Here is a 13,330-nt window from a genome sequence, read left to right as displayed (position 1 = left end):
GGATTAAAAGATGACTGATCGGTCTCAAAAGATAATTGTAAACAGCGAATCATCATCGAACAAGTGCGTTTCTAGTGAGGTCCCACATAGTTCGGTTTTTGGTCCTACATTAACATTTTTATTCATGACTTGGAAGAAAACAAAATCACTGATAAGTTTGCAAATGACACAAAAAATTGAGAAATTGGTAAATGAAGAGGACAGGTCATTGATACAGAGCAATCTTGATCACTTTGTAAGCTGGGTGCAAGCAAACAATATGTGTTTTAATATGGCTAAATATAAACATATACCTCTAGGAACAAAGAACATTATGTCACACTTACAGAATGAGGGACTCTATCCATCACAGCTCCCACATCTGTTGCAGTCACTGCTTCCCTGAATAATCTGCTGAACATGAGCTCCCAAGGTGACAATGTGGTCAAAAGGACTCATGTGACTCTTGGATGCATGAACAGGGGAATCTTGAGTAGAAATACAGAGGTTATTTTACCTCTGTATTTGGCACTGGCGTGACTGTTGCTGGAACACTGTGTCCAGTACTGGTGTCCACAGTTCAAGAAGGATGTTGATTAATTGGAGGGGGTTCAGACCAAAGCCATGAGAATGGCTAAAGGATTAGAAAATATGCCCTATAATGATTGAGCTCCTGGAGTCTATCTATTGAGGTTAACAAAGGGAAGATTAAAGGGTGACTTGATTACAACCTACGATTACTCATAGAGAACAAATATTTAATAACAAGCTGTTCAATCTATCAGGAAAAGGTACAGCATGATCAAAGGCCTGAAAGTTGAAGCTAGACTAATTCAGACAGGAAATAAAGCATACATTTTTAACAGTGAGTAATTACTCACTGAGGGGAAAACAATAACAAAACACGCAGCAATGGCTGAAGTGCTAAATGCCTTTTTTGTTTCAGTTTTCACCAAAAAAGTTAGCAGTGACTGGACATCTAACATAGTGAACATCAATGTAATGGGATAGAAGCTGAGGCTAATATACGAAAAGAATAAGTTAAGAATTACTTAGACAATCTAGATGTCTTCAAGTCAGCAGGGCCTAATGAAATAAATCGTAAAACACTTAAAGAACTGGCAGAAGAGATCTCAGAGCCATTATCTTTGCAAACTTGTGGAGAACAAGAACGGTCCCCATGGACTGGAAAAGGGCAAATACAGTACCTATCTATAAAATGGGAATAAGGACAACCAAGGAATTATAGTCTAGTCAGCTTAATATTGGTACCTGGAAAGATAATGAAGCAAACAATCAATTTGGAAGCACCTAGAGCAGGGATTGGCAACCTTTGGCACATGGCCCATCAGGGTTATCCACTGGTGGGCTGCGAGACATTTTGTTTACATTGACCATCTGCAGGCACAGCCCCCCGCAGCTCCCAGTGGCCGCAGTTCGCCATTCCCGGCCAATGGGAGTAACTTCAGGTTTTTGAGATAGCCGTTGAGAAGGCACGGGTCTAAAATGAGTCAGAGACCCCTATTGGCCTTTGGAATTAGGAAATATCAGTAGTAAACCCCCTTCTCTCTTAAATCCCAAGGAACCTCCTCCACGGCTAGGAGAAGAGCTTGCACCTGCTGGTCGAGAAGTTGCTTGTGAGAAGGCTTTCTGAAGAAGGATGGGGAAGGGAGGTGTGGAAATTAACTGGAGTGTATAACCCCTTTTCACAGCCTTCAGCAACCAGTGGTCTGGTGGTGATAAGAGACCAGGCCGAGCTGAAGTGAGATAGGCGGTCCGAAGACAAAGGAGGGACAGAAACCAATGGCATGGGAATTGCTATAATGCTTTTGGGCATCCCATCAAAAAGTTCTGTTTGGCTACCTCCAAATATCTGTCTGGGCCAACCAGGAACTGAGGCAGATGGGGGCAGTTGTCTGTGTCTAAATCCCTTCAAGGGGCCTCGATACCGCATGGGAATTTGGAACATGTTCCCTTTCTGCTCACCAGCACAGACACCACCAACTCTTGTATTCCCGGCAGCTGCGGTACCGAAAGCGCCAGCAAGTTAATGGCCGCAACAAATGCCTCTGGGGTAGACGCTACCATGATCCTGCTGGTGCCACACTGTCCCTCCGGTGCTGTAGGTTGGTCTGGGACCGGACTCAGAGCCTGCACACTGGATGGAGTCCGATGGTATTGCCGTCGGAACGAGGGCAGAAGAGTGGCCAGACTTAGGTCGCACTCTGCTGTGCTCCCAGTGCTTGGTTTTCTTTAGAGTTGGGGAACGCCCCCTCTCATCCAGCAGCTTCTTATGGTTTTTTCCTTGACACCAGTGAAGGGGAACAGGTCTGAGAGACTCTCAGAGCAGGAGGAGCACCCCGCACCAACGACAAGGTACTCAGTGCTGAGTCTGACTAGCCTGGCTCTGACACGGGTCAAGCACTGCCTCCATCAGGAAAGATTTCAACCTGGCCTCCTGGTCTTTCTTAGTATGGGACTTCAAGTCCCGGCAGATCTGGCAGAGATCCCAGATACGAGTCTCTCCCAGCACATCAGACAACTGGAGTGCAGGTTACGCTTGAAACCCAGAGACCGAGGCATTCCCCGACACCAGGAGTGGATGAAGACTGATAAAGTGAAACATGCCAACTAACAAATGTACATCAAATTGACAACAGTTCAAATGAGAAATAAAGAACAGGGGTGAAAGAAAGTAAACCAAGACCACTAAGAAGAGTTCGCCACAGCAAGAGGAGCAGTTCCAGCGACCGTCACAGGTAGTAAGAAGGAACAGAGAGTGGGGGTTTTGCTGGACCCCTTGTGCCAGTGTGTGGCACCGGGGTGGTGGTGCTGGGGCCAACCCAATGGATGTTACTGGGAGAAAAATTTCTGGTGACTGCAAGCAGCTCGTGCACACTTAACGTAAAATGGACACATAATAGCACTCGAAGAAGAAATATAGTCTACATGAACCTATTATAAGGTGCGTGCACAACTGGTTGGAAAAGTATACTCAGTAGTTATCAATGGTTCAAAATCAAGCTAGAAGGGCAAACCATGTAGGGTGCCACAGGGTTGTGTCCTAGGTCCGGTTCTATTCACTATCTTCATAAATGATTTGGATAATGGTATAGAAAATACACTTAAAGTTTGTGGACAATACAAAGCTGGGAGGGGTTGCAAGTGCTTTGGAGACCAGGATTAGAATTCAAAATGATCTTGACAAATTGGAGACACGGTCTGAAATAAATAGGATGAAATTCAATAAGGACAAAATGTAAAGTACTACACTTAAGAAGGAATAATCAATTGCACAAATAGAAAATGAGAAATGACTGCCAACGAAGGAGTAGCACAGAAAAGGATAGGAGTTTTATCGTAGATCACAAACTAAATTCGAGTCAACAATGTAATACTGTTGCAAATAAAGCAAACATCATTCTGGGATGAATTAGCAGGAGTGTTGTGAGCAAGACATGAGAAGCACTACTCAGCATTGATAAGGCCTCAACTGGAGTCTGCATCTAAACTTCATTTGAAGAATTGGTGTTTTACCCACGAAAGCTTATGCCCAAATAAATCTGTTAGTCTTTAAGGTGCCATCAGACTCCTTGATGTTTTTGTGGATACAGACTAACACGGCTACCCCTGATACTTGACACCAACTGGAGTATTGTGTCTAGTTCTGGACATCACACTTCACGAACAATGTGGACAAACTGGAGAAAGTCCAGAGGAGAGCAACAAAAATTATTATGGTCTAGAGAAAACACGGCCTACAAGGAAAGATTGAAAAAAATTGGGCTGTTTATTCCAAAGAGAAGAGAAGACTGAGTGGGGACATGGTGATAATCTTCAAGTTCCTGAAAGGTTGGTATAAAAAGGGGGGCATGATAAATTGATCTAAACTACTGAGGACAGGATAAGAATTAAAGGGCTTAAATTGCAGCAAGGGATATTTAGGTTAGGCATTAGGAAAAACTCCCTAACTGTAAGAGTAGTTAAGCACTGGAAAATTGCCTAGGGAGGCTGTGGAATCTCCGTCACTGGAAGTTTTAAAGAATACGGTAGACAAAAGACCTGTCATACGTAGTTCTGCCTCAGTGCAGGGGACTGGACTAGATGGCCTATTGAGGTTCCTTCTAGTCCTACATTTCTATGATTAACCATTGTGACAATTTATAAAAGGGTCATGGTGGATTCCCCATCACTGACCATTTCTAAATCAAGCCTGGATGTTCTTCTAAAAGATATGCTCTGGGAATTATTTTGGGGGAAGTTCTATGGACTATGTAATAAAGTAGGTAAGACTAGATGATCACAATGGTCCCTTCTGGCCTTGGAAACCACGAATCTATGAATCTTATCCCATATTACACTGAGAGTAGTAGAAAGACAATACCTATTTCATATGGGAGTTATGAGGACTAGTTAATGTTTGTGCAAAACTGAACATAAAGTAGTGCAAGTATTTAGTTTTTATACTTTAAAATGAATATTATTGCACAGAAAAAGTCAATTTAATTTGCTGCAGTGTAGCATTCAGAATGGGAATCCTGATAGCAAAACAAGCTATCCCCACACCATCTCCTTGAGATCCTTGAACCATTATGTGAAATTTCTGCACTGTTACACTTGTTACATTTCGAGAGCACCTCAAATCATGAGACAATGTACTAGAAACTTTCTGAATCCTTAAACTGCTAAATAGCATTACATTAAATATTAAATACCTTTGTGATGTAGAATTTTTTCAGCCCATCCAAAAATGATGTAAAAATTGAAGCAACCTGTGGTTTAAGAGCATGCCCTTTGGGGGATGGGAAAAAGAGGAAACAATAAGTTAACAAGTCAATAATAGCAGCAAGATTTTCAGAATTCTGATCTTATTTCATCATGTAATGAACTCTGATAAGGGAATTTATAGGTAAAGCTCTGAGAAAGGACTTTGAACATTTTAGTTTTTGTAACCTAAAATTTAATGAAGAAATCTCCTTTATGAGATTTTAGAGAAATGTTTTTCATTAATTGTTATTCAAAAGGAATATGTGGCGAATAGCATGTTAAATTTATCCCAATACCATATCTTCATTCAGACATGTAATTCTGATTAATCTTTGTTCAGGTCATCACAAGGATATGGCACACAGAAAGTTTAAACCACACTCCATTTTTTAATGGAACAGAAATTAGTCGTTGCTGGTTTTATTTCTTTAAGTTATGCCAAACCATTGAAACAGATATCCAAAAATGAAGTAAAGTGTATAGCGTTTTCCCCCTTCTTGGTTATATCACTTGTGCAGATTTCTCTACATAAAACTAGTAATTGCTTCCTTAATCACATACACAGAATTAAAATTACCAGAATACATAAATGGCATCTTGGAGTCTGTTAAATTAACATCTATGCCTCAGGACTGGGTTGAATTGAGATGAAAGCCTTTTACTGTGCTTTCCATTGTTTTCAGTTACTAGCAATGTCTGAACTCCCACAACTGCTTCATTTTAATAGCCTTACATCTGGCTTACATGCTGTGAGCCCAATTCATAAAAAAGTTATGCACTATTACATGGTATTTCCAAATACTTCCTTGTAAAATACTTCAAAGTATTTTCTCCTGAATAAAGCACGAACTTCAGTAATTCATTAGCCTTCTTTCCTCTTCACTAAAAAGAACAACTCTCCTTCGCATACTAAGATAAGAACAAGTTGCAAAAAGTACACCTCTATATACATTTGATGAATGACAAATGTGCATGGAAAATTGACAAACACAAAAAGGCTGCATCAGTTAAGGCAATAAAGGACAATAATTTACTCAACCACAACCTTTAAAAGAAACTGGAAGATGTTTTGCATGCTTAAGAAATAGGTTCAGGGTTTATGTTTTTCCAGCAGCCATTAACTATCTCACGAACACTTAAAACAATGGAGAGAACTGTTTAAAAGTACTTGAAGTTGATAAGAATAAGTGAAACAACCCTAAACTCAGGTCTAAGCCTGAGTGGAGGACCAGTTTTCAAATCATTTCAACTATGTTAGTAAATTTTAAATCTAAACTTGCAATTTCAAATTTTAAAAATGCATCTGTCCTTTGCTATAGGTACACATTCACTATAATAGAATACAGAAGATATCAAAGATCTAAGTCCTTAAGAACGATGTATTTCCCCTCCCCCCCATTCCTGTTATTGGGACTAGTCCATAGGTGGGCAAACTATGGACCGTGGGCCACATTCTGCCCGCAGGACCTTCCTGGCCCCTGAGCTCCTGGTCGGGGAGACTACCCCCGGCCCCTTCCCCACTGTCCCCCATCCCCCACAGCAACGCTGCTGCACTGCCAGCACTCTGGCCAGCCACTCCTGCCGGGCAGCGTGGGTGGCATGACTGGCTCTGGTGGGGCTGTGAGCTCCTGCTGCTCTGAGCAGCATGGTAACAGGGTGGAAAGGTTGAATAAGAGGCAGAGGGTCCCGGGGGTGGACAGGGAGCAGTTAGATGGGGTGGGGTCCTGGGAGGGGGAGGGAAATAGGAGGGGGGCGGAAGCCAGGCTGTTTGGGGAGGTGATTCTTCGCAACCCTGATGTGGCCCTCGGGCCAAAAAGTTTGCCCACCCCTGGACTAGTCATTACTACTCCCCCACTTCATTTACCCCTCAAAGCACTCTTCCTCAAAAACCTGGGAGGGACCGGCAGACCTTGCTACATACCCTAAAGTTCCACACACCCTGAGTTTGTTGGACCCAAGGATAAGTGACTTCCAGGACTTAAGTCCCTCACTGAAAGCATGTTGCCATCAGCATCCTCCTATTTAAATCAGGAGACTGATACCTTCATGATAGGTCTCAAGCTAACTGTCATGCTATCACTTCAATGAAAAATCTCAGGTAGTCAGCATCTAAACTAAGTCTTCATATGTCAATCACATTGCATTGATTCACATCCATAAACAAACAGTACCAAATGTAATGTGCTCTCTGCAAGATACCCTAGTACGCAAAGGGGCTGGTTTATTCTGTAACCGTTTAATTTTCTGTATTGTGTTCAGGTATAGCCTCAGTCAGAATACATTACAGAACTTCCATTTTGAAAAGGTAAAAATATGGGTTAGCTACAAAAAAAGACAGTAACTGAAGACTATTAAACACTGAAGTCTAGCACGCAAGTCACAATGCATTCACTCATTTTCATTTCCTCACTACACAATGCATACACAACTCCACAAGGAATGCATATGCTTTTACTTTAACTGGAAATAGCTTTCTAGAGTAGATTTGCATACCAATGCCCCTTGTCAAGGTTCCTTCCCCACTCTGAACTCTAGGGTACAGATGTGGGGACCTGCATGAAAAACCCCCTAAGCTTATTTTTACCAGCTTAAGTTAAAACTTCCCCAAGGTACAAACTATTTTACCTTTTGCCCTGGGACTTTATTGCAGCCACCACCAAGTGTCTAACAAAAATAACAGAAAGAGCCCACTTGGAAACGTCTTTCCTCCCAAAATCCCCCCAAGCCCTACACCCCCTTTCCTGGGGAAGGCTTGATAAAAATCCTCACCAATTTGCATAGGTGAACACAGACCCAAACCCTTGGATCTTAAGAACAATGAAAAAGCAATCAGGTTCTTAAAAGAAGAATTTTAATTGAAGAAAAAGTAAAAAAATCACCTCTGTAAAATCAGGATGGTAAATACCTTACAGGGTAATCAGATTCAAAACAGAGAATCCCTTTAGGCAAAACCTTAAGTTACAAAAAGACACAAAAACAGGAATATACATTCCATTCAGCACAACTTATTTTATCAGCCGTTTAAACAAAACAGAATCAAACGCATATCTAGCTAGATTACTTACTAAGTTCTAAGACTCCATTCCTTTTCTGTTCCCGGCAAAAGCATCACACAGATCGAGAGAACCTTTGCTTTTCCCACCTCCAGCTTTGAAAAGTATCTTGTCTCCTCATTGGTCATTTTGGTCAGGTGCCAGCAAGTTTATCTTAGCTTCTTAACCCCTTACAGGTGAAAGGGTTTTTCTTCTGGCCAGGAGGGATTTTAAAGGTGTTTACCCTTCCCTTTATATTTATGACACGCCCCCCAAATCACAGATAGGGTGAAACGCTGGCTGTGATTTCTTCCTGGAGCTCTAGGAGAAAACAGAGTAAATGCACCTCTTAATATACTACCAAGTATATAAAGACTAACAATATTTTCCACATCTCAAGGACGATTTTAACCAGTTGATTCTGGGAAACTTTCACGGGAGAGTGCATCAGCCACTTTGTTAGAAGCTCCCGAGATGTGTTGGATGTCGAAATCAAAATCTTGGAGAGCTAAACTCCACCGAATAAGTTTTTTGTTATTTCCCGTGGCAGTATGAAGCCACTGTAGCGCAGCATGGTCGGTTTGCAGGTGGAAACGCCGTCCCCAAACATATGGGCGTAGCTTTTCCAGAGCATAGACAATGGCGTAACATTCTTTTTCAGTGACTGACCAGTTGCTTTCTCTCTCAGACAGCTTCTTGCTGAGGAACACTACAGGATGGAATTCTTGATCAGGTCCTTCCTGTATTAAAACTGCTCCCACATCACGCTCGGACGCATCTGTGGTTACTAGGAACGGTTTGTCAAAGTCTGGGGCCCTTAGCACAGGGTCAGACATGAGTGTCGCTTTCAGCTGGTTAAAGGCCTTCTGACACTCTTCAGTCCACTGAATGGCATTTGGCTGTTTCTTTTTGGTTAGGTCTGTCAGTGGGGCAGCGATTTGGCTGTATTGTGGTACAAATCGCCTGTAATAACCGGCCAAGCCTAAGGAGGATTGGACCTGTTTCTTTGACTTTGGGACATGCCACTTTTGGATAGCATCCACTTTGGCCTGTAAGGGGTTGATAGTTCCTTGACTCACCTGGTGTCCAAGGTAAGTCACTCTGTTTAGGCCTATTTGACACTTCTTAGCCTTAACAGTTAGTCCTGCTTCCCTTATGCGCTCGAAGACTTTTTGTAGATGTTCCAGGTGTTCTGCCCAGGAATCCGAAAATATGGCCACGTCGTCAAGGTAGGCAACTGCATATTCTCCAAATCCTGCTCGGAGACCATCTACAAGGCTTTGGAAGGTGGCGGGTTCATTCCACAGCCCGAAAGGGAGTACATTAAATTCATATAGCCTGACATGTGTGGTGAAGGCTGACCTTTGCTTGGGGATTAATCTAGCGGTACCTGCCAGTAACCCTTGGTTAAGTCCACGGTAGAGATGAACTGGGCCCGTCCCAGTTTCTCTAATAGTTCATCTGTGCGTGACATTAGATAGTTGTCTGGGTGAGTTACAGCATTTAGCTTACGGTAGTCCACGCAAAAACGTATCTCCCCATCTGGTTTGGGAACTAGAACCACTGGAGATGCCCATGCACTGCCAGAGGGGTGGATTACCCCCATCTGTAGCATATCCTGGATCTCCCGTTCTATAGCAGTTTTAGCTTGAGGAGACACCCGATAAGGTTGGACTTTAATTGGGTGAGCATTACCTGTGTCGATGGAGTGGTATGCCCGTTCAGTCAGTCCTGGGGTGGCTGAGAACGTCGGCGCGTAGCTAATGCACAGCTCCTTGATCTACTGTCACTGCATACGCCCAAGGGTCATGGAGAGGTTCACCTCTTCCACGCCACCAGCACGTTTCCCTTTGTAGTAGACACCTTCGGGCCACTCAGCGTCATCTCCTCCTTGGGCTGTAAACGGACAAACCTTTAATTCTCTGGAATAAAAGGGCTTTAGAGAATTAATATGGTACACCTTAGGCTTTTGGTTGGAGGTGGGGAATGCCATGAGATAATTAACAGCTCCCAGGAGCTCCTGGACTGTGAATGGCCCTTCCCACGATGCTTCCATTTTATGGGCCTGGAGCTCCTTTAAGACCATGATCTGGTCCCCTACTTTGAAGGAATGCTCTCTGGCATGTTTATCATACCAAGTTTTTTGCTCTTTTTGAGCATCCTTTAGGTTTTCTTTAGCAAGGGCTAAAGAGGTTCAGAGGGTGTTCTGTAGATTGGGTGTTCTGGACTAACAAAGTCCAGAATGTTAGTTCCTGGAGAAGGTGTAAACCCCTCCCATTGCTGCTTCACCAATTGTAATGGCCCCTTAACCTCGCGGCCATATACAAGTTCAAATGGTGAAAACCCTAAACTGGGATGTGGTACAGCTCTGTAGGCAAAGAGCAACTGCTGCAACACTAGGTCCCAATCATTGGAGTGCTCATTTACGAATTTACGTATCATGGCCCCCAAAGTCCCATTAAATTTCTCCCCCAGGCCATTTGTTTGATGATGGTAAGGGGTGGCAACCAAGTGATTCACCCCATGAGCTTCCCAAAGGCTTTCCATAGTTCCTGCCAGGAAATTAGTTCCTGCATCTGTGAGGATATCGGAGGGCCAACCTACCCTGGCAAAAATGTCTGCTAGTGCCTGGCACACACTTTTAGCCAGGGTGTTGCTTAGAGCTACTGCTTCTGGCCATCGGGTGGCAAAATACATGAAAGTCAGTATGTACTGCTTTCCTCTGGGTGTCTTTTTCAGAAAAGGACCCAGAATATCCACAGCTACTCGCTGAAATGGAACTTCAATGATGGGGAGTGGCTGGAGAGAGGCTTTGACCTGGTCTTGGGGTTTTCCCACTCTTTGGCATACCTCACAAGACCGGACATAGGTAGAAACATCCTTGCCCATTCCCTCCCAGGGGAATGACCTCCCCAAACGGTCTTTGGTCCTGTGCACCCCAGCATGGCCACTAGGATGATCGTGGGCCAAGCTCAAGAGCTTTACCTGGTACTTAGTTGAAACTACCAACTGTCTCTGAGGATGCCAGTCTTCCTGGTGTCCACCAGAAAGAGTTTCCTTGTATAAAAGTCCTCTTTCTACAACAAACCTGGATCGATTAGAAGAGCTGAGAGGCGGTGGGTTGCTCCGTGCCGCCGTCCAAGCTCTCTGGAGGCTTTCATCTGCTTCCTCTTTGGTCTGGAACTGTTCCCTTGATGTTGGAGACATCAGTTCCTCATTGGATTGTGGACCTAGGCTTGGTCCCTCTGGAAGTGATGTAGGGGATGGGGCTGTTTCCATTTACTGTGAACCACTCTCTGCTGGTGCACTATGTTGGGGTTCAGGCTCTGGCTGAGCCTCTCGTGTAGGGTTATCGGCTGCTGCCAGTTCTGGGACTGGCTCTGTCTGGGTCTCTGGGACTGGATCCACTACTGCTGTTGTAGATGTTGGCATGGGGTCCGGGTCCATCACCTCTGACCAGGTCCTGGCAGAAGTTTCCAGAACAGAGCTAGGCGGGACGGCTTGTTTAGCCGGGCTGAGGGTGACCATTCCCACCCTCTTGGCTAGCTTCACATGACTGGCCAAGTCTTCCTCCAACAGCATGGGGATGGGATAATCATCATAGACTGCAAAAGTCCACGTTCCTGACCAACCCGTGTACTGGACAGGCAACTTGGCTGTAGGCAAATTGAAAGAGTTGGACTTGAAGGGCTGAATTGTCACTTGCATCTCTGGGTCGATTAAATTGGGGTCCACTAAGGAAGCATGGATAGCCGACACCTGTGCTCCGGTGTCCCTCCACGCGGTGACCTTCTGCCCGCCCACACTCACAGTTTCCCTCCACTCTGAGGGTGTCTGGGAGGTATCTGGGCCTGAGGACCTCTGGTATGATTCTGGTGCAATGAACTGTAATCTGTTGGGGTTCTTGGGGCAGTTGGCCTTCACATGCCCCGGCTCATTACACTTAAAACATCGTCCAGCTGATGGGTCACTGGGGCGAGGTGGGTTGCTGGAGAACAGTGTGGCAGGACGATAAGGTGTCTGGAGCATTCCTTGGTGTGTAGTTGGGGCCTTGGGCTGCCCCAGGGAGTAGGGGGTGGTCTGAGGGTGTCCCTTCTGGTATCTGCTCCAACTGCGACCAGGGTTGTTCCTCTCTCCTCCCTCCACCCATTTTGTTCCGGCTTGCCCCGCCTCTCTGGCCGTCTGGGACTGCTCGTATCGATCAGCATAAGCAGCAAGACTTTCTGCTGAGTCCATTTCCTTATCCCATAAACACTGTTTTATTTTCTCCAGGGACATATTCAGGAATTGCTCCTTAGCTATCAAATCACACTTTCCGTCAAAACTAGTGACACCCCTTCCTTGGGGCCATTTATTTAACAGATCCTTCATCTGGTTTAGATAAGCCACATTACTTAGTCCAGGGCCTCTCTTAAGGGTTTGAAATTTTACTCTGTACGTTTCAGATGTAATTTGAAATTGCTTTAAAACCAAATCCTTGAACTGATTATAGTCAGAAGCCTCATCAATAGGCATCTTATTGAATATGTCCAGAGCTCTTCCAGTTAATTTTGCAACCAATGTGGTCATCTTGTGAGCTTCAGGAATTTTATGGAGAGTGCACAGTCTCTCAAAGGTGAGAAAATATTCAGCAATATCACTGGATTTATCATACTGTGGACACAGTTGCTCCCATTTGTGGACTGTTGGGGAAGGGTGGTTAGGGTTATCCAGTAGATTCCGCTCAGCCTTTGCCTTCTCCATCTCCAGTGCCTTCTTCCTCTCTTTTTCCTTTTCCTCCATAGCTCTCCTGTGAGCAGCCTCTTGTTGTTTTTCTGTCTCTTTCACTGCCTCCAGTTCTCTCCTGTGGGCAGCCTCTTTGGCTGTTTCTGCCTTGGGCTCTGTCATGTTTGCCTCTCTGTTTTTAACTAACTTTACACCTGAGAGTTAGAACTAAAACAAACACAAAAACTTGGCTTCTCAAAACAAAAATAGGTTGTGCTGTAACCGGATATATATGTTCTCTGATAGTGATTGTCAGCCTACAGAAAAATACTTTAAAAAAAAAAAAAAAAAAAACTTAACACCTTTGTCTCCAGGCAAATAGACAGAAAACCCCTCTAGTTGCTCTTAGGTAAAAAACAACTTCAGGTCTGTGAAGACTTGTGAATTTCCCTGCAGGAGGTTAACTACCCTGCCTTTAGATAGAGAAAACTCCAGCTCACAAAAGACAATTACCTTTTGTCTCTGCTCTGGCCCCCAAGCAGAGACAAAAAAACCTCTAACTGCTTTCAGCTTAAAACCTGCTTTCCAGAGCCCAAAGGAAAAAAAATATTTCCTTTTAAAAACATCTGTGCTTCTGGTTCAAAAAAAATCTCAAAATGATTTCAAGTTAATCCCACTCTGACACCATATCAAGGTTCCTTCCCCACTCTGAACTCTAGGGTACAGATGTGGGGACCTGCATGAAAAACCCCCTAAGCTTATTTTTACCAGCTTAAGTTAAAACTTCCCCAAGGTACAAACTATTTTACCTTTTGCCCTGGGACTTTATTGCTGCCACCACCAAGCGT

General features: G+C 44.0%; 1 protein-coding gene across 2 annotated transcripts in view; it reads right to left on the bottom strand.

The window, feature by feature from the left end:
* AGPS (alkylglycerone phosphate synthase) overlaps positions 1-13,330 on the bottom strand; it is a 141,087-nt gene that overhangs the window by 51,042 nt on the left and 76,715 nt on the right. For both annotated transcript variants that reach the window (XM_077829877.1, XM_077829878.1), the window contains exon 13: positions 4,695-4,771. In XM_077829877.1, coding sequence (XP_077686003.1) covers positions 4,695-4,771 — 77 coding nt within the window. The remainder of the gene's footprint in view (positions 1-4,694; positions 4,772-13,330) is intronic.

Source organism: Eretmochelys imbricata, chromosome 11 (genome assembly GCF_965152235.1).
Source record: "Eretmochelys imbricata isolate rEreImb1 chromosome 11, rEreImb1.hap1, whole genome shotgun sequence".
Lineage (NCBI taxonomy): Eukaryota > Metazoa > Chordata > Testudines > Cheloniidae > Eretmochelys > Eretmochelys imbricata.
The sequence above is the reverse complement of the archived record's forward strand: the minus strand, read 5'-3'. Positions and strand labels throughout refer to the sequence as shown.